Source organism: Malus domestica, chromosome 01 (assembly GCF_042453785.1).
Source record: "Malus domestica chromosome 01, GDT2T_hap1".
Taxonomy (NCBI): Eukaryota; Viridiplantae; Streptophyta; class Magnoliopsida; order Rosales; family Rosaceae; genus Malus; species Malus domestica.
In genome coordinates, this window is record NC_091661.1 from 25,509,680 (window position 1) to 25,529,695 (window position 20,016).

The following is a 20,016-nucleotide window of genomic DNA, read 5'->3' on the forward strand; positions in this document are numbered from 1 at the left end:
GTAGGTTCAAGTCCAAAAGACACCTCTCCCGATGCATCTCTTGTCCGCCTGTACTCTCAAATTCTTCCTAATTTTTCATTCATGTGGGGGATTGTTGGAAATTATATATTATAATATGAAATATTGTAATATATAATTTTAATAATTGAATGAAAAATAGTGTTAACCAATTTCTTAGAAAGGTTATGTTGTTTAGGTGCATTCCCTTGATAAGTGATGTAGACTTATAGATGAAAAGTTACATCTCTTTAATAAGTAGAAATTGGATTCTATATAAACCCATGAAACCATTGGTATTAAATATAGAGAAAATTAGAGTTAATTTGTACTCTTGAGAAATAGGGTTTCCCCACTTTGTTTCTCAAATGATTCAAGTGTCAAATTCCGAATCGTGTCTTGAGAGTACGGAATATATAAAGTTCGCCAAAGTCCGAAGATTGAAGTGCTTTGACTTCGGATTATAGATTGTTGAATCCTGGGAGATAGACGCCTATCGAACTACAAGCACAAGAGTATGGGCGAAATTCTATCTTTAGGACATTGCATTTATGCAAGCCTCAATCTCCAAGTTTGTCAGTTTTTCTGACTTTATCTCTAATTGTTTATATTAATCTCATACATAATTGATGTTGTGATTTTCTTTATGAATACTTTCATTGAAATTCTTTTATTATTTTCATATTTTCTAATATTGCTCCAACATCTTATATTAGAAATAGAATTGATGGAATCCTTAATTGAATATGATTATGATACTTGACTTGGAGGCTAAGAAAGTAAGTTTAGGTTTCTTTTATGGATGGAAACCCTAGCTTTTAGCTTATATAAACACCGGTCTCTATAAGCCCTAGAACACAGAACATAATGCTTCCTATAGAGTAGTTGTATTCAGCTAAGTGTTTGTAGAAGATCTTGGTATTGCCATGCCCTTCACCTTCCTTGCTCAAGTACCATGATTATAATTGGAATCAGGTTTGTCACTTCTTTGTTTGTGCTTTAATTGTATAACTTTATAAGGCTAACAACTGTTGGATATGTGTGGGCCCTCCTGGTGTTGTAATGCGGACATGGTTTGGACGGCGGCGATTAATCTGGTCTGTACGGACAAATGGAGGATGTCTTCTGTCTATTTGTGAATTTTACCTTTGTTTCAAAATCTCAGTAATCGCTTATGCTATTTTAGATGGGTATCAATTTTCTTAACAATTGTAACTCTTTTTTGTTTTTCTTTTCTCAACAATATATATATATATATATATATATCATAAACTACTATAATTTACGAGATAGGGTATTTGTTCACGGGCGAGCATACGCTGTTGGTCAATTGACGTAACTCATATTTACACTCTTGTTCTTTTTCCATATGACATCAACATCGCGTTAGGGGGCAATAAGTTGCAAATTTCAGAAATGAGTTAGGATTAGGCTAAGCCGAAACTGAGCCTAACACATTCCATAAAAATAGGCCCATTTGATAAATAGTTTTGTGACCAATTTTTGGGCCGCCTTCATCTTAGACTCTTCACATGGTCCATGAACACCTATACGACGTCGCACCAATGTCAATGCTTTAAATTCTAATATCTTAACATCTCAGGCTTTACCATCTCCGTCTCAACCTCTCAACTCCCGGAGACTTGGAGTTGGACCTCAGCAGCAACTCCATCTCAGCTGAATCAAACGCCTTCCCTATCGCCCCATGCCCCGATCCCGACCGTCCGGAACCTCAGGCGACGAGCAGAATACATGTTATGGATGGGGTGGTCATGGATGCTGAGTTCCAGCAAGCGTTCACATTGATGAACAAGACTGAGTGGAAATGCTGCACCCTCCACAATTACTGAGAGAACATAATATTTCAAACACCATGAAAAGTAACTGAAACTAAATAATTCAAACACCTCCTTGCATTAGCAAAATAGCAAATCACGAAACAATCAAGAATCGAAGTAATTTCAATTTCAAATAAATAAACGTGACGCGCTAGTAATGTTGTTAAATAAGATCCTTAAATTGGAACAGATTCTATATTTTTCGGATCCCACTGCATACCACAATGCATGTCATATATTTGAAAGGAAGTGAAAGCACCGTCTGGGACATGGCATAAGATTAGGGGTGATCACTAAATCAGGCATGTCCTATGCATCCCTCCAAATCTAACTTTAGATTCATCGAGGATATGGAATGAAAAGAAAGTACGCATCAGTTATCTTCATTGATAGATGACGTCCCTCAATCGTCCAAGCTGTATTTAAATACTCTTAGCTTCCAGCTGCAGCTGTTACGGCAACTTGTTTAGAGTCTTCTGCCCTTTCATGCTCCTTATTGTGCATCTGAAATATTCCAACATTTTTACATTCCAATACAATATGAGAAGCATGTTGAGAAAATTAAGGAAGATGAGAATCCACATTCATGGAAATGCATCTCACCTTGTTGTTGATCAAGTTGTGAAGAGCAATAACGCTTCGGATGAGGGAAGAAAGATATATAACCAACATCATATCATTTGTTTTCACTGCACATGACAACAACAACATGAATCAACACTATTAACAAAATAGGCACTAACGCAGGAACCATAAATCTAAACAATAAAGCAGTCTAAGCGATAAACATGGTAGGTTTTTTTTTTACCTGAAAAGGCCTTGATGAGATCAGAAACATTAAGATTTGGAAGTAGATTGAACACATCCTACAAGGATTTGGGATAGAAAAATAAGAAAAATGTATGAGTGTGAGGGTGAAAATATCAACAGTAGGCAAAAGAATTACAATATTTCATTGTTGTGAAATAAAAGTTATGAGACAAATCAAACTAGCACTACATTAAGATTCTAGCCTACACTACATGTAGGTTAAGCCAAAACCGAACCTGTAGGTGGTACAAAATCTCGTGGTTTAATGGGAGCTTGCCATCAATAACAAGGTCCAGATAACCCCGAATCTCCTTAAGTCTTGCTTCCAATCCCTTCAAGGCTGTGAGTTTCCCTGTAACCTGTACAAGACTTGGAAACTAAGTTTCTTGTATCGCCTCTTATATGCATTAAGAAAATCTAATAAAATTGACTTCATACATACATACATACATACTGTGTGCGCATAAATAAAACGAGGAAGCTAATGAGAATAAAATCACCAAAACCAAACCTCTGTTGCAAGAGTGCTGATGGTTGTATCTTTCACATCTCTAAGCAAGTGTTCCACTCCTGTTAAAGGGTAATATGGTCAATAAAAACCATAAGTAGAAACAAAATGACCACCAAACCACAAAGGAAAGCAAGAAATCAATATGCGCATGCAATAACTTAAAAGTCTTATTCAATGTTACAAGAAAGGGTAGTTCAGTTTCCATGGGCTTACCAATTTCCTCAACTTCATGGGCAGCAATTTCAGAAGGCACATGAACGAACACCTTCTGGCTTTTCTGGGTAGCATTCTGTAATCGTACCAAAATGTTCATTCAAATTTATAGCATTAAAACCAGGTTTCAAGTCAAAGTAGCTCCAACCATAACGCTTGTTTTGGAAGAACTTAGTATATGACCAGACCAATACAAAAGGCAAGGCATATCCGAAAAAATCATGATTCTACCTCTTTCACCTCTTCAACGGCACAGTAAGCTTTTGTTGGTATTCCCAGCTCCTTAGGTTGGACATCAATTATGACCAAGACAGGATTTGGAACATAACTGCAAAATCAAAAGGGAAATTGTGATATAATGGAGAAGAAAAGAAACAGGAATTCATACGTCTCAAGGATAATGAATAGAAACACGAATTCATGTATCTGCTGATGGGTGCAAAATGCTTAAGCATGTTTCACCATGATAGAGACAAAACAATTAAACAAAAAACAAAATATTTCCACCATTTTATAAGAATACCACTTACAGGTATACGGCTTCCTCATAACCAACCATCAATATTTTATAGAAAACTGATGGAGAACCTCAAGGTTTCCAAAATCTCAGACATCTTGATTAAATTTACCAATATTCAAGTTACACAAAAAAAAAAAAAAGGTATCACAGTATAACAAAATGAAGACAAGAGTTAAGAAATAAGGGTTGAAGAACACATTTGCTTCTTCTAGTCAGTTGAGAATTAGTTTCTCTGATACCAATTTAAACGATATGAACCTTACACCTTTAATTATCTCCATGTTGTCCTTCCACTTAAACTTTGTTGACCAGACTGGTTATAAGAAGCATTCATGATATTCATATTCTAATGGAATCTCAAGACCAAGTAGATGTTTTTCATAGGGTTTACGCTGGCTTACCCATTAAATAAACCGTGAATGTCCAAGTCATTTTCTCTCAATTTTGGACCTGTGCTGTACCATCCCACAACGTGCTCCTTTGCTGGAAAAAAAATTATTTGTCAATTTTTGCATCATAACAGATAATGTGCGAATCTAGGGAAAGAGACATAGTATATACTCATACCATTTATTCTCTTTGCCATGGAATACATGGCTTCATGGTAGTTGTGATCAAGAAACCAGATACTGGGATCCTTATCATCTTCTTCAAAGGGAACTGTGAATAAAGATCAATACTAATATGAGTCAAAAGTAACGCACTTGATCTAGAAACATAGAAGGTTCTACAGGCAACAAGATGAAAACGCAAAATAAGAAAAAAATTTAAGTCTAACAAAAACACAAAAACTAAACCAGTAAGTTAAATTTAAGACCGCAATCATGAAATTCGAGACTGATACTGCGTCAAATTCTTTTGAAAAACCAATAAACAATAAAATCAAAATGGTACAAGAAAGCAAGTGCTACAGGCTATAGAATGCACGTGCTACAGACTATCAACTAAAAAAAAAAAAGGTCGTACCCAGTGCACAAGGCTCCCGCTTTACGCAGGGTCTGGGAGAGGTAAACAACCTAAAATGCAATGGGAAATTAAAAAGAAAGCGCATTGATCAGCAAATATATAGAAAGTATGCTGATAAACAAAAACATAGGAACTGCACTGCCCGGTACATAAATCAATTCAAATTGTGTAGGTCTATGCATTTGGAAAGCAAATTAAAGCAGAAATTTCGCAACTTCACACCACAACAACCTCAGCAGCTCTCGAATTAAACTTCGAAATGCCTTATCAAAAGGCATGTCTGGAATGCGACAACCCCTCATAACTAATTTAACTTTCTACATCTCAATTCTGAAATGCAGCCTAAACCAACTGAAATTCATTCAGCAGCATGCAAACGTAACCTAAATTTGCTTAACCAATTCCAAGTTCAAGCTCATAGCAGCAGAAACACACTCATTCTTTTGAATAATTTAACAAAAATACACCTTTTCACAATGCCGTAGAGCCTAAACACAGATTTTCTCACTGACCAAACAAAAATTTACCACAGTTTGGAGCATAATTCAGAACAAAAATTCCTTAATCAGATAAAAAAAAAAGGAAAATTCACCCAAATAAATTTAAATTATTCAAAAATAAATAAAAGCAAACGAGATTCAAACATAGCCGAGAAGCAGAGGGACTAGGCGAGCTTGAAATAAACGAACCGGCGTAGCTGTTGGTGACGTCGACGGTGCCCTTGTACGACGAGCCGAGCAGAACTCCGACGACGCGCTTGCGAGTGTCTTTGGCGACCCTGTTGTAGTTGTCGACGATGCTGAGCAGAACCAGTGGGTGAACTATCACCCTCTCGATCGGCCTCGCCGAGATTTGCTGCGTTTTTACCACATCCATTGCTGGATTTCTTCTGCTTTCTCTGAATTTTCCTGCTTTTTCTGCAGTAATTTTGAGTTAGCTTCTTCTGCAGGAAACCTCTGTCTCTCTCTCTAATTTATATGGAAAAAGCTCTTTGCTTGCCCAGCTCTTCTTTCTTCTCTTTCCTTTCGGTTCTCTCACCGGACCTGATAATTTTGTATTTGAAATAATTTTGTTTGTTTATGAAGGTTGAGCCCAGAATTTATGGGTTTTATTATGGGCCAACTACATTTGCTTTTGGGCCTTTTGTAAATTGTTTTTCCTTCTTTTATTTCTTTGGCTAAGTGATCTAGAATTAAAATATCAATACAGACTAAATTTTGACGACACAACGATGAGATATCAACGACATGCTAAAAATCAATTATTTCATCAACCATCGCCTCAAGTTAGATCGTTTCAGCCAAAAACCTAAATTTTTTAAGATGTTCTTGTCATGGCCCATGATACTTAGACCTGTAAAGGGGTCGGGTTTGAGTCAGGTTCAATCCAACCCGTTAAGCTAACGGGTCACCCGAATCCGACCCATTAAACTAACGGGTCACCCGTTTCACCCGTTAACAATTATTATTTTTTTTTTTTCATAGAGTTTATTTTTTGTTGTTAAGACTTTACTGAAATTACTAAAACATCCTCAACTAACGGGTCTAACAGGTTGACCCCAAGTGACCCGTTATTTAACGGGTTGTTAACAGGTTCACCCGTTAACGACCCGACCCGTTAAGCATCCATCCAAATACTAATATTAACAGGTCGGATCGGGTTAACGGGTCGGATCCAAAATGCCAAGTCTAATGATACTCGTGTCAAAGTACTCATACATGCTCCTCTCACCATCACCCAATGTAAGGTGAAATTCTTGTGTCCCTGACAATCAGGCCAGGTAAATTGTTCAACTCATTTACAAAGGAATGAAACTTTTTCAATAAAATTTGTACCTAAATGAGAAGAGATTCTTGCATCCAGCCGGGCATATGGGGCATAGACTATTTGGGTGGGCAAAGGTGAGAAAAACAAACAAGGGGACCCTGGGTTTATGAGTATGGCTGTATGGCCTTATTGGTTCGGTCGGCCATATCCATATATATTCCTCTTGCATAAGGTCAAGTGGTACCTAAATATTTCGGGACCGGCTTCTTTGTAAGTGAGTCGAACCACCTAGTTTAATTGTCAGACGCAAAGTTCTTCAATGTTATGGATACATAAGAAGTAAACAAGTTGTAGACACTCCCATACCAACTAACTTCTAGTCTAGTAACACTCCTCTTTTCAATACTAAAATAGGTTTTAAGCTCGAATTTCAATCTCCTCCCGTTAATTCAAACTACGAAGAGAGTAATTCAAACTCGAGTGCATACGAGAGAACACAATCTATTAAACAATGTAGATACACTCACATCTGCAATGAAAGAGCAGTTTTAGAATTTCCAAATGATATTTAAGAATAGTATAAAATGTGATGGATAAGATCAAGGTAAGTGGATGAGAATTGAGTATTACTTTACTTAGTAAGGATAAATGAGGGCTGTGGGGAAGTGGGGAAGCTCTAAGATTAGTACATGAAATTCAAAGCTGGGAAGCAGACCCAAGGTAAGTAATAGGTATATGTCATACGACCAAGGCCAAGCTTAAGTATTTTATTCACAATTATGCAGCCCAAGGAGACATTGCTCATGTGGAGCAAGAGAAAATTCCAATTTCCAAGCCATTCATACAAACAAGAAATCCGACAGAGTAAATCACAGAGAAATTAATAACAACAAGAAAGTGCACATGCAGAGAAGAATGTCCAAGAATTTCCAATATCTTAATTCAACAACTCAAATTAGCGTCAATACTACGTAAACTATTCAACAACTATCTCTCCCTCGCTACCTTTCTGTTCACCCTTTCATGCCAGCTGCTAAACCCCAAATTCTACAAATGGCAACCATGACTACTAGCTAGCTAGGAGCTTTTTTTTCCGTTTTTTTCTCATATATTTGAAGCATGTAATTCAAAGGAAACTTAAACGCAGATCCAAAGGTGGAAGGTCCATTTCTGTCCCAACAGTGCAGGTAAAAGCTGATGCCTCCTTGCAATATTCGTTTGCGTGAAATCTCAGCTTCTCTCCCTCAGATTCGTTGAAAGAGTTTATAGGGAAAAGTTGAAGGGTCTCAATCACTCTTGCCGGCTCCGAAACCTGATTTATTTCTGCAAAGAACGGAAAATAAAACCGTGAAAAAAGAATACAAGCACCATATCAGAAAAGAAAATTCAGGTGCATAGTGCATGCTAGAAAAACCCTAAACCGAAGTACTTCAAGAAAGAGAAATTTTTTTTTTGGTCAATCAAGAAAGAGAAATTTTAACAGCTATGATTAACGGACGTTTTGGAGACGATATGTTCTCCAGATCTCGACGAATGATATCCTTGTCATCAATAGAAACTTTACGCCGCTTTTGTCTTTCTCTGGCTTTGTGATTCTGAAACCAGTAAAAGACGTTCTTGCTCTCGATCTTGCCATAAAAGCTTAGCTGAGAGGAGATTTTCTGAATCTGATCAGTGCTCGGCGTTCGGAGTCCAGACCTGAACAGGTCAGTCAGAACTTTAACCTGTTCTGTAGTTGGATTCCAACGCCCGCACTTGGTTCCACTATTACCATTACCACCATCGCGAAAACTCGATGCTTTAATGCAAAATCCTGACATGCCCTCGTCCATATTTCAGCTTCAAATGGCTAGAAACAAAACCAGTCTGTGCTGCTGCCTCAGGAACTTCCTTTTTCTGAGCTTCTGAACTCAAAACAGTGTGAACTCGTGTGCATATATAATACCCTAAAGTAGACAGTACTTTGGTTTTTTTTTATTATAATTTTTTTGTGTTAGATCTTTGTTTATACACTAGTCTGCGTTGTTTTTAGAGAATTTGAGATTGAATAATTATGTGGATTTGTTCGGTTTTAATTATCTTTGCCCAGTTTTCTGTGCTGAGAGAAAGAGAGGGACATGCGCGAAAGCTGCCAATGTTCAACATTTGTCGGCGAGCAGACAAGATGAAAGTTTTCCCTAAACTATATGGTTTTTACTTACGTTGAGTTCATATGCATTATATATTTCCACATATTTTTTTTAGCTTTTTAAACACTGTGTTTTTATTTATAGTCATCGAATTGGATAAGTGAAATAGAATCAACCGTCCATAATTAAATATGAGTGTAAAAGGTTAAAAAGATGTGTAAAAATTACTTCCCTATCAATTTTTAGGGTTTTTTGTGCTTTTCAGTTTTAGATGAGCAAAACCCTTCTAACAATGTTTATATTAAAAAAAAACACTACTTCATAGAAGAACATTTATTATATATGTGGTTTTTTGTACTTCAAGGGATTTTGCATTTTTGTTATAAAAAAAAAAGGGAAAATTAGGTTAACATCCTTCTTTTTGTTACTCAATTGATTAAAATCCTATTCATTTTCAATTTTTGATCAAGGTCCTTGGGTATTAATAACATCATTAATTATTTGAATAATAAAATATTTTTATTTTTAAATATATTCCTTTAATGTTAAAAATGTTACAATTAGTATATTTATATTTATGGCTAAATTTTTTCATCATATAATTTTATTTTTAGTTTGTACCTATTTTTAATTTGCAAATATTTTTTAATTTGTACCAATTTTCTTTTCATTTTTAATTTGTACCCATATATTAGTTCCTTTTTGTGCCCATATTTTTTAAAGTTTTATTTGTGTTTGTACCCATGTATATACTGTCACGTGACATTGTATATTTAATCAATAATAGAAAAATTACATATGGTATATTTATGTTTTATGCCTAAACTTTGTATCATATATTTATATTTTTAGTTTGTACCCACTTTTAATTTGTAACATTTTTTTTTTAAATTTTTAGTATTTTCTTTTTATTTTATTTTGTACCCATGTACTAATTTCTTTTAGCGACTATATTTTTAAAAATTCATTTGTATTCATAAATTTTAATCTTTTATTTGTACCCTAATTTATTTCTAATGTACCCATTCTTCTTTATTAATGTACCACTTTGTTATATGTGAAATGTACCAATTTTTTTAACACTATGGATACATTCTTTTGCCATTTATTATTTCTTATTTTTACATATTTTTTATCCATTTATTCAATCAAAATGTTTGAATTTTTTTATTGTAACCGTTTCTAATAGTATTATAATGAGGGATTTTAAATTTATAAGATTATAAATCTCATAAAATATCAAATAATTAATGTCAAAACTATAAAAATATAAATATTAATAGTAATATAATGAGGTATACAAAGTCAAGGGACCTTGATCAAACTTTGAATAATATTAAGGTTTTAATCAAAGAATGTTAAGGATTAGGGACCGCATCCAAAATATCCCAAAAAAAAAATTAGAGAAGTACTTTATAAAAATGCATTTCCAAACAATTCATAATTAGTATAGTAAGTCCAAGATAACCAGACATTGAGTAAGGCCAAGCATCATTTTTAATTAGTTGGTGTCTGCTAAAGATCATATAGAAGAGTGCAAATCTCCTGGATTATCTTAATTGGGGTATTAGCAGAAAAACGATCGATGCAAGTGAAGGTCAAAATTACACATTGTCTGATTTGCATTGGACGGTTGTGATCGCAACAGACTGACAAAGATACTGAGTTAGGTTGACCCTAAATACTGATTACAGCTCAGTCATATAGAGTGGGGATAATTGATATATAAACCTCCTTTTAATTGAGGATGTGTGGGAACATAAACAAAGCGACAAGAAAGCCACCAAAAATTGAAATTTAGGAGGGACGGACAACGCATGACCAGCCAAAATGGGAAAAGAGAAGAGGAGACATATTGGATTTTCTTATGTCATGTGCCTCCTGTCGTAAGCAACTGCATCCCCCTTTTTCCAGTCACTTGGTTTGCTTCATCTTTTATCATTTGATTGAATGTTACCCAATTCTGGGAGTGATCAAAAGTGTAGGAGAAGTTTTGTATTTTAGGGTTTGTCCCTACACAGGGATATGTTGGATGAGAAGGTTTGAACATTAATGGTCATATGCATGATACATACACCATTAGATTTGCATGCGATTTACTTTTTTGAAAAATGGAACTGATCTATACGTTACACATGCTATACTTTTTAACGAATGAACATAAGTTTCATTAATAAATGAGTGCACGACAAAGTGCAGATAAAAAAGTAAAAAAAAAAACACTAGCTAGATTAGCTAGAGGAGGGTCTTCGAAAATAGCTATGGGGTTTAGTCGATGAATGCAAATCTTTAATTAACATGAACTAGAAGTGTATGTGGTGAATGTTCATTGGAAGAGAAATGAAGCTCTGATATGGTAGCTAAATTGGGGATTGATTGGGATGCAGATATTTAAGTTCTTGTGGAGCCTCTAATATACTTTCTGTATGTATACAGTCTACTAATATTATCAGATTTCGTACTTTTTTTTCTTTAGAAGAAGATTCGAACTTGAAACATATTCCAATGCGTAAAAAATAAATAAAACTAATCAGGAAGAACGATAAGTTTTGTAATATTTAACCTTATTGATTACTTCAAAACGAGGATAATGGTTTCATGATCCATTTAATTCAGACGTTTGTGACAAAATCCCAAGAAAAGTCTTCGAGCATGCATGGTTTGATTTGATCTCGCAAGATTTTGAATAAGATATAATATGTTTTGGTAATTGCTAGTCAAGATCGAAGAGCAGTGTGGCCAAGTTGTGTTGCGCACTTTCAACAATTCCCGATGGTGTTCGCATTCACGAGTAAAATATTTGTCTGTTTGCACTTGGCGCAATAGTTTGCTGACTGCTGTCTGTGAATGTGGTCTTCTATCTAACTCTTAGGATAAATTTTTAATTGTGACGGGAATAGAAATGGTATATCACGTGTTTTAATAGGAGTGTTGAAAAATTTTAATTTTTAAATTATTAAAAATTTAGCACATATATCTTACAATTTGTATAGTGACACATATTGTACTATCATGTGTACCGGTCACACTAAAAAATCTCTAACTCCTAGGACTCTCAATAATTAGTACTAAACTAAGAAATAATCTTGTTAATTAGTGAACAGGCTATGCATGTCAGGATGGAGGTGGATTGTCTGCTCTCCCATTTTCATGCTTTTTTCATCCCCTCCTGTTTGTGTGGTCACGGTTAAGCCACGTCAACATTTTATATTAATTTTTTTATAACATAATAAAACAAAAAGTAATAGGAATATAAAATGTTGACATGACTTAATCGTGACCACACAAAACAGGAGGGGATGGGAAGAATATGGAAATGGGAGGGCAGACAATCCACCTCCCTTCAAATTTGGTATCCTGTCAGGAGGTGGATTGTCTGCCCTCCCATTTCCATACTCTTTCCATCTCCTCCTGTTTGTGTGATCAAGGTTAAGTCACGTCAATATTTTATATTCCTATTACTTTTTGTTTTATTATTTTATAAAAAAATTAATATAAAATGTTGACGTAGCTTAACCATGACCACACAAACAAGAATGAATGGGAAGAATATGGAACTGGGAGGGCAGACAATCCACCTCCAATTTGGAGAGATGATGGATTTAATTAATTTGTTTAATCGTGGTAATACCGCACTAGGATTTTTGCTGGGTTGGCATAAGCACTAGGGTTTGCATTTTCCAGGGTAAGGGCCAACCCACGATCATCGTCATCTTGAACATGTCTCCTTTGGAAGCAACTTTTGCCCCTCTTTCTGCTTATGCAGATGAATAATATTTGTTAGAACTGAGTTCGTAAACTAATGGATAGAGAGGTTCAAATCTCTTTTAAACAAAGACTTCCATTCTTCTAAATATTGGCTCTTTTATAGTTTCTTCAATTTCCGATGTCAAACAATACTCTACATTTTACATAAAATATAACATAGGCTTAGTTTTAACTGACACATGTACTCTTCATAAAACCTGACTTTACTGTATGAACTCTATTTTGTTTCACTTTACCCAATGTACTTATACTTTGTGTCTCACTTTACCTTATTCCCTTAACTTCGTCACATAAACCGTTAACTTGCTGACTTGCAGTGTCTTTAATGTGATATTGGTTAAAAGAAAATTATAAAATAGATTAAAATGTGACAAGTTAACAGTTTATATGACGGAGTTTAACAAAATAAGGTAAAGTAAGACACAGTATAAATACATGGAGTGATAGAGTGCAAGAAGTAAAGTGAGATTTTTTTTTTTTTTTTTATCATAGCTAAAAATAAGCCGCAAATATATACTCACTAACGTGAGGCATTTTTGTATCTAACATGTAGACAATTTTTAACAAGTGAAGTGACGTGTGACTTAAATGCTAATATCTAACCCATAATCATATAGCAAGTTAGCAATGGGTGGAAGGGCTTAAAACTTTTTAAGCTCATATATTTTCTTTGATCTTTGTATGTGACATTCTATCAACAAAATTAGGGTTTACGAACTTTATTATCTTAAGGAACGCATGCTTCTCGATCAAAGCATTTTACTACCTACATTTGACTGAAAATCCCAACTTCCAAATTAGAACCAAAACATTTGAAACCAAGCCAGTACTATTAAACATAAAGAGAGTAAGTTGGAAGTGTGAGATTGGTAAAAGTGCCACGCTGTCCTGTTTGTGTGTCTTTTGTAATTGTCCATCTATCTATCTTAATTTAGTCTAATAGATAATTAGAGCAATGGTCTCTGAATTTTACCTCAATCGGAATTTTGATCTCTGAACTAAAAATCCGTGAGCATGGGTATCTGAACTTGCTATAATATGAAATAATGATCTTTTACGCTAACTCCGTTAGAACTTATATTCAAAATAAAGGGTTTAAAGGGACAAAAATAAATGAAAGTTCTAACGAAGTTAGCCAAAATGATCTTTGCTCCACATTAAAACAAGTGCATAAACCAATACTCACGGATTTTTTATTCAGGGACCAAATTATCTCTATCTAACATATCTACAAAGCTATAAACCCTAAGTATAAACATTTTGTCATAATATTTGTGGAAAAGAGTCGGGTAAAGATTTGTGTTATGGTGAATGTGTAAAACGTGAGATTCAAGAAGTCGTAAGCTAGAATTAGGGCACGCGTGAAATCCAGGCCGCCCCATAAACATCTTGCCTTGTTTTCTACTTTCTTGTCTTCCATTGCAGCTGCTGCTGCTGCAGTGGAAGCTTCACCGCCATCATCAAGACAAAAGGGCCAAAAGCCACCCCCACTCAAATCAAACATTCCTTATTTTATAAATTAAGAGAAGAGAATATGAATTTGGGGGAAAAAGATCCAATCATATGTACTGGTTGCTTGCTGCCTGGCATCTAATTAGTGGCCAAAGTCATTAGATTATTAGGTTTCCTGTTAACCCAGACCCACTAAATTAATTTTGGTTTTATTAATTATGATCCGTGTTAACCCACTAACTTAATTTTGGTTGTTATTAATTATTGTTCATGCATATGCACAATTGGTGAATTGCTCCGGCGCTCTCTTCAATCCGTTATGTCACCAGTTCAAATTCACAGTATAAATAAATATCGAATGTATTCAAAAGGAAAAAATTTCATGTACATGCACTTAGTGTGATTCCTAATAATAACGTGTGATATTTTACCCGCTCCATATTCAAATTAACAGATTCATTGGGCAACTCAATGTGTACAAAGCGGATATTTATGGACAAGGGAAGTACAATCTACCAGAAATAAATGCTCTTAACTAGTAAGGCACGGACCCAACCAACAAATGTTGGGGGGGGGGCTGAGCCATCTGCATAGGAGAGTTGTCCAAAGGTAGGTTAGGACATTTTTGTAAGGCCATCTCCAACCGAAGGGTCCAGAGGGTCAGAGGGCCGAAAATAGCCCTTAAACCGTCTCCAACCGAGCGCTAGGCCAGAGGGCTCGGGAATCTGGGAGGGCTGGAGGGCTGGCTGCTTTCGGCCAGAGCCAGCCAACCCCAGGCTGGCTATTTTTTTTTTTCTAGTTTTCCTATTGCTGTCGGTTATAACCGACAGTAATAGGTATTCATAGGCAAAAAAAAAAAAATTATTTACTATTACTGTCGGTTATAACCGACACTAATAGTTTGAAATTTTTTTGAACATAACGGCTAGCTAATCAGCTAGCTGTTGGGTTTTTTTTTTTTAATTTAAACATTTCTTTTTTTCTATAAATATGGTGAAGTTCTTTCAATTCTTCACTTCATTTGAAATATTTCCTTCTTCAATATTTCCTTCAATATATTTCTCAATATTTCCTTCAATATATTTTCCAATATTTCCTTCATCTATAATATTTGTTTCAATTTTTCAATAATTTCCTTCATTTTGTTCCTATAACTTATTTTTCACAAAATTTGTTTCATATTTTTTTTTAAATTTCATTTTTTTCCTATAACTTCTATTTCACAAAATTTGTTTCATATTTTTTTTAAATTCTATTTTTTTTCCTATAACTTCCTAAGCCATTATACAACATTAAATTAAATTAAGTAACATGAAACAACATTTAAGTTGTAATTTTTAAATAATAAATTATGTTTAGCCCTATAGCCCTTTGTCCCTCGATTGGAGACGGTTTTTTTGTGAAAATGCTAAAACGAACCCTTTGGCCCTCTAGCCCTCAGTTGGAGACGAAGGCAAATATGACATTGTACTGTTCATTAAAATATTAATATCTTAGAGAATCTTAGAGGGCCAGAGGGCTAAAACGAGCCCTCTAGCCAACCATCGGTTGGAGATGGCCTAAGTTGGAGTGGGCTAGAGGCTAGGTCCGTTCTTGTACCAAGTTGACTTACCGGCTCCTTCCTCGTTGGGAAACTATTACGGAAGGCTGCAAATTACCAACCAGAAGAGTAGCGCTTACAGGGCTGGGCATACCGGCATACTATAAAACGAAGACAAACTATGCCCCAAGTCAGCAACGGCTTCGTCAATAAAGTTCGCCTCTCGAAAAACATTGCAAAAAACAAAATTATCTCAAGTCTCCTGAATTTACAGCAAAGGAGATGAAATTTACAGTGTTAAATATTAGATATGAGCCCGTCAAGAAAGTAAAGGCGTAGGGATGAAAAACCAAGTTAAGCAGGAGTATCAAATCAGTTTTGAGAATTAGGGAACAACCTATTCTGAATTTGGTAAAATAAACTATAAAGTTGAAGCTTCAAACAACGGTACAGAAACAGGATACGAACCATAAAATTAGCTCCAAAATTGATCGCGTTTCTAGCCAACAATTAAAGCAGTATTGAAAAGATTGAACGATCCTACCTATATTTTCAATGGAAATAAAAATATTACACCCTTCTCTGCAAACAAAGACCCCGTTCTCACAGTTGGTCATATATCCTTTGACAGATTACTTTCAAAAGTAGAATCTCATGACATAGGTTCTGTAAGCAAAGGCATTACAGAACCTGAGCAGCCGTGTTCAATTTTTCGGCTAAGGTGAGCTGTGTCCTTGTGATGCTTGACAAGTACAGTAAGAGCAAGTTGTCCTGTAAGCAACAAACAAAAGGACAAGTCTAATGTCAAAGAAACGCTCGCCAAACTTATAACCCTAGTATTGAAGAACTATTTTGCATCATTACCCTACAACCGACAACAGGAGGCTGTGAACAACACTGATAATAGATAACTAAAGTAACTGAATATTTTGAACTGTATCTTTCATGATACAACAAAATGAACAAAAATATATCGCACCTGCAGGCTGTCATTGATAAGCTTATCAAAAGCTGATGGAGACAGTTTCGGAAGAGATGCAATCGTATCAAAAAGAAATCTCCCTATAGTGTTATCTTGTTCAACACGGCCTTCCTGGAAACATGAACCCTCATTAGAATTAAGTAAAATAAATGGAATGACCAGCTTAAGAAGGTTAAGTATCATTACTAACCACAACATTGTCAACATATTTGTAAACATCATCAATTAAAGCTAGAAGCCGCTCCATTGAGGCTTCCATTCCTTCAAGATCAGTTGGGAGTTTGTCAACCATTGGGGTCTTTAAAATATCATCTGTCATCATGGAAAAGCATATGATTTTGAATCAGATCTGCATCGTGCTTAAAAGCTCAAACAATCATATCCAAAAATTAGTGGGAAGCTATGAGTTCAACCAATGTACTAAATAAAAGCTTAGGCCCAAAATGACAAACTACTTTTTATTGATGTGAAAAGGACATATAACTAGTTCCTTCAACGGATTGTTATTCTCAGAAATACTAGTTCCTTCGAGTTTCCTCCAAAACTTAGCGTAAAAGTTACTTCTGTTCCATGAAGTCAGAAAACTATACAGGGAAGATCAAGTGAATGTGTTGTGTGTGTGAATACCAATATGACCACAAATGATGCTACAAACAATAAAAGTTTAGAGGGATAAACTTACATCCAACTCGCTCAGCTTCAACCATGCGAAGATCAAGAGGAATTTCTTGAAACTGCGCAGCAAGTTGCCGATCTCCAAGAGACAAATTCACTGAAACATAAGCTTTTATGGCACCCACTCCATTAACAAATCCAGTATCAACAGTCAAATGAACGGGGTTGGGAGCTTCTCTAGAATAGAATTCATGAAACAGTGCACTACCACCAGTAACTCCAAGACCAGTTGAATACCTACAAGTAATAATCAAGGCGTAACAATAAGCATTCCAATCAACTTGAAAACTTACAAATCTCTATTACATATGCTTAAAACAAACTCGTATGAACTTTTCGAAATTTGTGAAACTATCATTGGGGAGCATTGAGTTCGCGCTCTCACGTGTACCATGACATACGAGGATGTTCCCTATTCCATTTATGAATTCGTATTTTTGGCTACCAAGCTTACGCACTAGTTACAGGTTCCGCACCAAATTAAACATAAATTACACAGAGGAAGCAACATTTCACCGGAATGAATATCATTATTAAACACGATATAATTCGAATTCGTCAATTAAAACTGCCTGAAAAGTTGCACGATAATAACTAAGAAATCTAAAACAGAAAAGATAATGATATTTACCATCCAACGATGACTTCCTTGGGATTCACCTTCTGGTGGGATATCAACATATTGTGATGGTACTCAATATCTAAAGCAACCTGCAAATTACACACCGAAACAAAACGTCAGTAAATTCTAACACAGGATCACAATTTCCTCGTGTTCAAGAAATTAACCACAATTTTCTCATCAACCAAACAGGGGGAAAACCCAAATCGCTAAATAACAATAAAATTAAAGAAACAAATGAGGAAGAAGAACCTGCTCGGCGCTCATATGAGGAACAGCGTAGGAGTTTCTGATGTCGACAGTTCCGTCAGGTAGGACGGAGCCGAGGAGCGTGCCGATGACTCGCTCCGACTGGTCGGGACGCCTGACGTAGCAATCGCAGATGTTAAAGATGACGAGAGGATGAACCTTCGCCGACAAGCTCGACGACGGAGACGTGGAGAACTGCAACGCAGTGTGCTCGATCGCCGCCATTCTCTCTCACCGCCGATGGATCTGGATTTTGCTTAGGGCTCGAGAGTAAGCGAGAAAGAGCACGGAGGGTGGAGCGAGCACTAGGGTTTTGGGGGATAGAGAGAGAAGAGGGTATTGGATTTCACTTGTTTTTATTTTATTTTATTTTAGGCCTTTCATCATTAAGAAGCCCAATGGTCTAATGGGCCTATCTTGGCCCAAATAGGCTTCAAGAATAAGAGTTGGCAAAATCGAAGTAAGATTCTCTCATCTCCTCTCCTCTATTAATTTTCTATTTTTCTTTCTCTTTCTGCAAAGAAGTCAACACAAGAAATTGACGTGATTTAATTGTGACTGTTTAAATATGAGGAGACTAGAGAGAAGGAGAATTTGGAGAAGATAAAATTCTACTCCAGCAAAATCTGGGACAAGAAACTTGAAGCCATTTCAATCTTTAAATAAATTTCCTTAAAAATCACATAATATTGGATTAAATATGATTGCAAACTTCATTTAAGGTATGTTAGAGGGAAAAAGTGGAGCTAACTTTCACATTTTGGCCAATTGATGGTAGAGATGCACTATTTGTGAAGAAAACTAATCACTTCTCAATCTTGGTTATGAACGAATAAAACTTTACCATATTGGGAGAGTAAAAGGGACATGTTTTATTTCTGAACAGATAATCTATTTCTTTCAACTCGATAAATTTTGAAAGTTAATATTTATTTCTTACGTCAACATACCTCAAAAATAGCAAATTGTTAAATTCAATCATAGGCATCAAACCTAGTATCTTCTAAGAGCAAGTCCACCCATCATTGAGCCATTTAATACTATGGTTTAGTGGTATTTATCTTCATATGTAAATGAGAGGTTTTAGGTTCGATTATCGTTAAATGTGAATTTGAACCACATTATTGATAACTCATTGAGAGTCTTATTCCACTCTCCCATTCCCTTAATGTAGACATTTTGTTTAAAAAATGAAAAAATAAAAAAATAAAGTCCACCCATCCTTGGATGGCAAGGGCAAGGGCATAAAAACAAGGGAAAGGGATTCGGAGTCCCTTCCATCAAATCCACCTCATCAATCAATTCGGACCTTTGAAATTTAATCTAACAGCTAAAGCCGTTATAACTTTTAAAAGAATCTCCTATTTTTAACCGTTAAATCAAATTTTAAAAACCCAAATTGATTGATGGGATGAATTTGTTGGAAGGGATCCGGAATCCCTTTCCAAAAACAAGGGCCCAAAATGAAGAAGGCAATCAGCTCCACCAAGCCTGTCGGACTGCCCAGCCAACATTACGCGCATGCTAGTGCTATGTTCGGCGGAGCAGGCTGTCATGTTTTGATAGGTACAAGGAGGACCACGACATGATTTGATCAAGTATGAATGCTACCATGCTGATATGAATTTAATTAAGCGTCCCGATGAGCTTTCAAAACGGTATCCATTACTCTGACTCTAAAATCAGAACGACGACGGTTCCTTGAATAATTATTGGATCTGGATGTTTACTTGGGACGAGAAAGTTTATGAACCAGATTATGAGAAAAGTCGGGACCAAAAAACAAAACATGTAGGATTGATAATATGACGATACTAAAGAAATCAAAATTTTAATTTATGTTTTATAAATCACGTAATGTGATGATTGATTGTTTGACTTATTTTTTAAATCATTATAAAAGGGAGTTTTGCTATTAATCTCTACATCATATGATTTACAAAAAATGATCAATTTTTTTTATCTATGTAGCATTTT

At 35.5% G+C, this 20,016-nt stretch overlaps 3 protein-coding genes across 3 annotated transcripts; all 3 read right to left on the bottom strand.

Annotated features, from left to right (window-relative positions):
* Window positions 1-1,892: 1,892 nt before the first annotated feature.
* LOC103415196 (26S proteasome non-ATPase regulatory subunit 7 homolog A) lies at window positions 1,893-5,930 on the bottom strand. Its single transcript, XM_008353542.4, has 10 exons — window positions 5,545-5,930; window positions 4,457-4,549; window positions 4,291-4,372; window positions 3,601-3,697; window positions 3,370-3,445; window positions 3,157-3,215; window positions 2,882-3,004; window positions 2,644-2,701; window positions 2,439-2,524; window positions 1,893-2,339 (listed from the first exon to the last, which is right to left on the bottom strand). The coding sequence occupies exons 1-10, from the start codon at window positions 5,729-5,731 to the stop codon at window positions 2,268-2,270; spliced, it is 933 nt and encodes a 310-aa protein (XP_008351764.1). The 5' UTR covers window positions 5,732-5,930; the 3' UTR covers window positions 1,893-2,267.
* Window positions 5,931-7,538: 1,608 nt separating this feature from the next.
* Window positions 7,539-8,590, bottom strand: LOC103415195 (WUSCHEL-related homeobox 7-like). Its single transcript, XM_008353541.4, has 2 exons — window positions 8,121-8,590; window positions 7,539-7,945 (listed from the first exon to the last, which is right to left on the bottom strand). The coding sequence occupies exons 1-2, from the start codon at window positions 8,452-8,454 to the stop codon at window positions 7,749-7,751; spliced, it is 531 nt and encodes a 176-aa protein (XP_008351763.1). The 5' UTR covers window positions 8,455-8,590; the 3' UTR covers window positions 7,539-7,748.
* Window positions 8,591-15,963: 7,373 nt separating this feature from the next.
* Window positions 15,964-18,397, bottom strand: LOC103455111 (eukaryotic translation initiation factor 3 subunit F-like). Its single transcript, XM_008394706.4, has 6 exons — window positions 18,043-18,397; window positions 17,800-17,879; window positions 17,176-17,405; window positions 16,684-16,805; window positions 16,491-16,604; window positions 15,964-16,282 (listed from the first exon to the last, which is right to left on the bottom strand). The coding sequence occupies exons 1-6, from the start codon at window positions 18,262-18,264 to the stop codon at window positions 16,193-16,195; spliced, it is 858 nt and encodes a 285-aa protein (XP_008392928.3). The 5' UTR covers window positions 18,265-18,397; the 3' UTR covers window positions 15,964-16,192.
* Between the last annotated feature and the right edge of the window lie 1,619 nt (window positions 18,398-20,016).

Excerpts from the sequence above, each read along its gene's own strand:
- LOC103455111 (XM_008394706.4), bottom strand. The coding sequence starts at position 18,264 with ATGGCGGCGATCGAGCACACTGCGTTGCAGTTCTCCACGTCTCCGTCG. Across the intron at positions 17,406-17,799 it reads AAGGAAGTCATCGTTGGATG|GTATTCAACTGGTCTTGGAG; the intron begins GTAAATATCATT and ends TATTACTTGTAG. Across the intron at positions 16,283-16,490 it reads TTATCAATGACAGCCTGCAG|GACAACTTGCTCTTACTGTA; the intron begins GTGCGATATATT and ends TGTTGCTTACAG.
- LOC103415196 (XM_008353542.4), bottom strand. The coding sequence starts at position 5,731 with ATGGATGTGGTAAAAACGCAGCAAATCTCGGCGAGGCCGATCGAGAGG. Across the intron at positions 3,216-3,369 it reads CCATGAAGTTGAGGAAATTG|GAGTGGAACACTTGCTTAGA; the intron begins GTAAGCCCATGG and ends ACCCTTTAACAG. Across the intron at positions 2,702-2,881 it reads AGATTTTGTACCACCTACAG|GATGTGTTCAATCTACTTCC; the intron begins GTTCGGTTTTGG and ends AAATCCTTGTAG.
- LOC103415195 (XM_008353541.4), bottom strand. The coding sequence starts at position 8,454 with ATGGACGAGGGCATGTCAGGATTTTGCATTAAAGCATCGAGTTTTCGC. Across the intron at positions 7,946-8,120 it reads GAACATATCGTCTCCAAAAC|AAATAAATCAGGTTTCGGAG; the intron begins GTCCGTTAATCA and ends CGTTCTTTGCAG.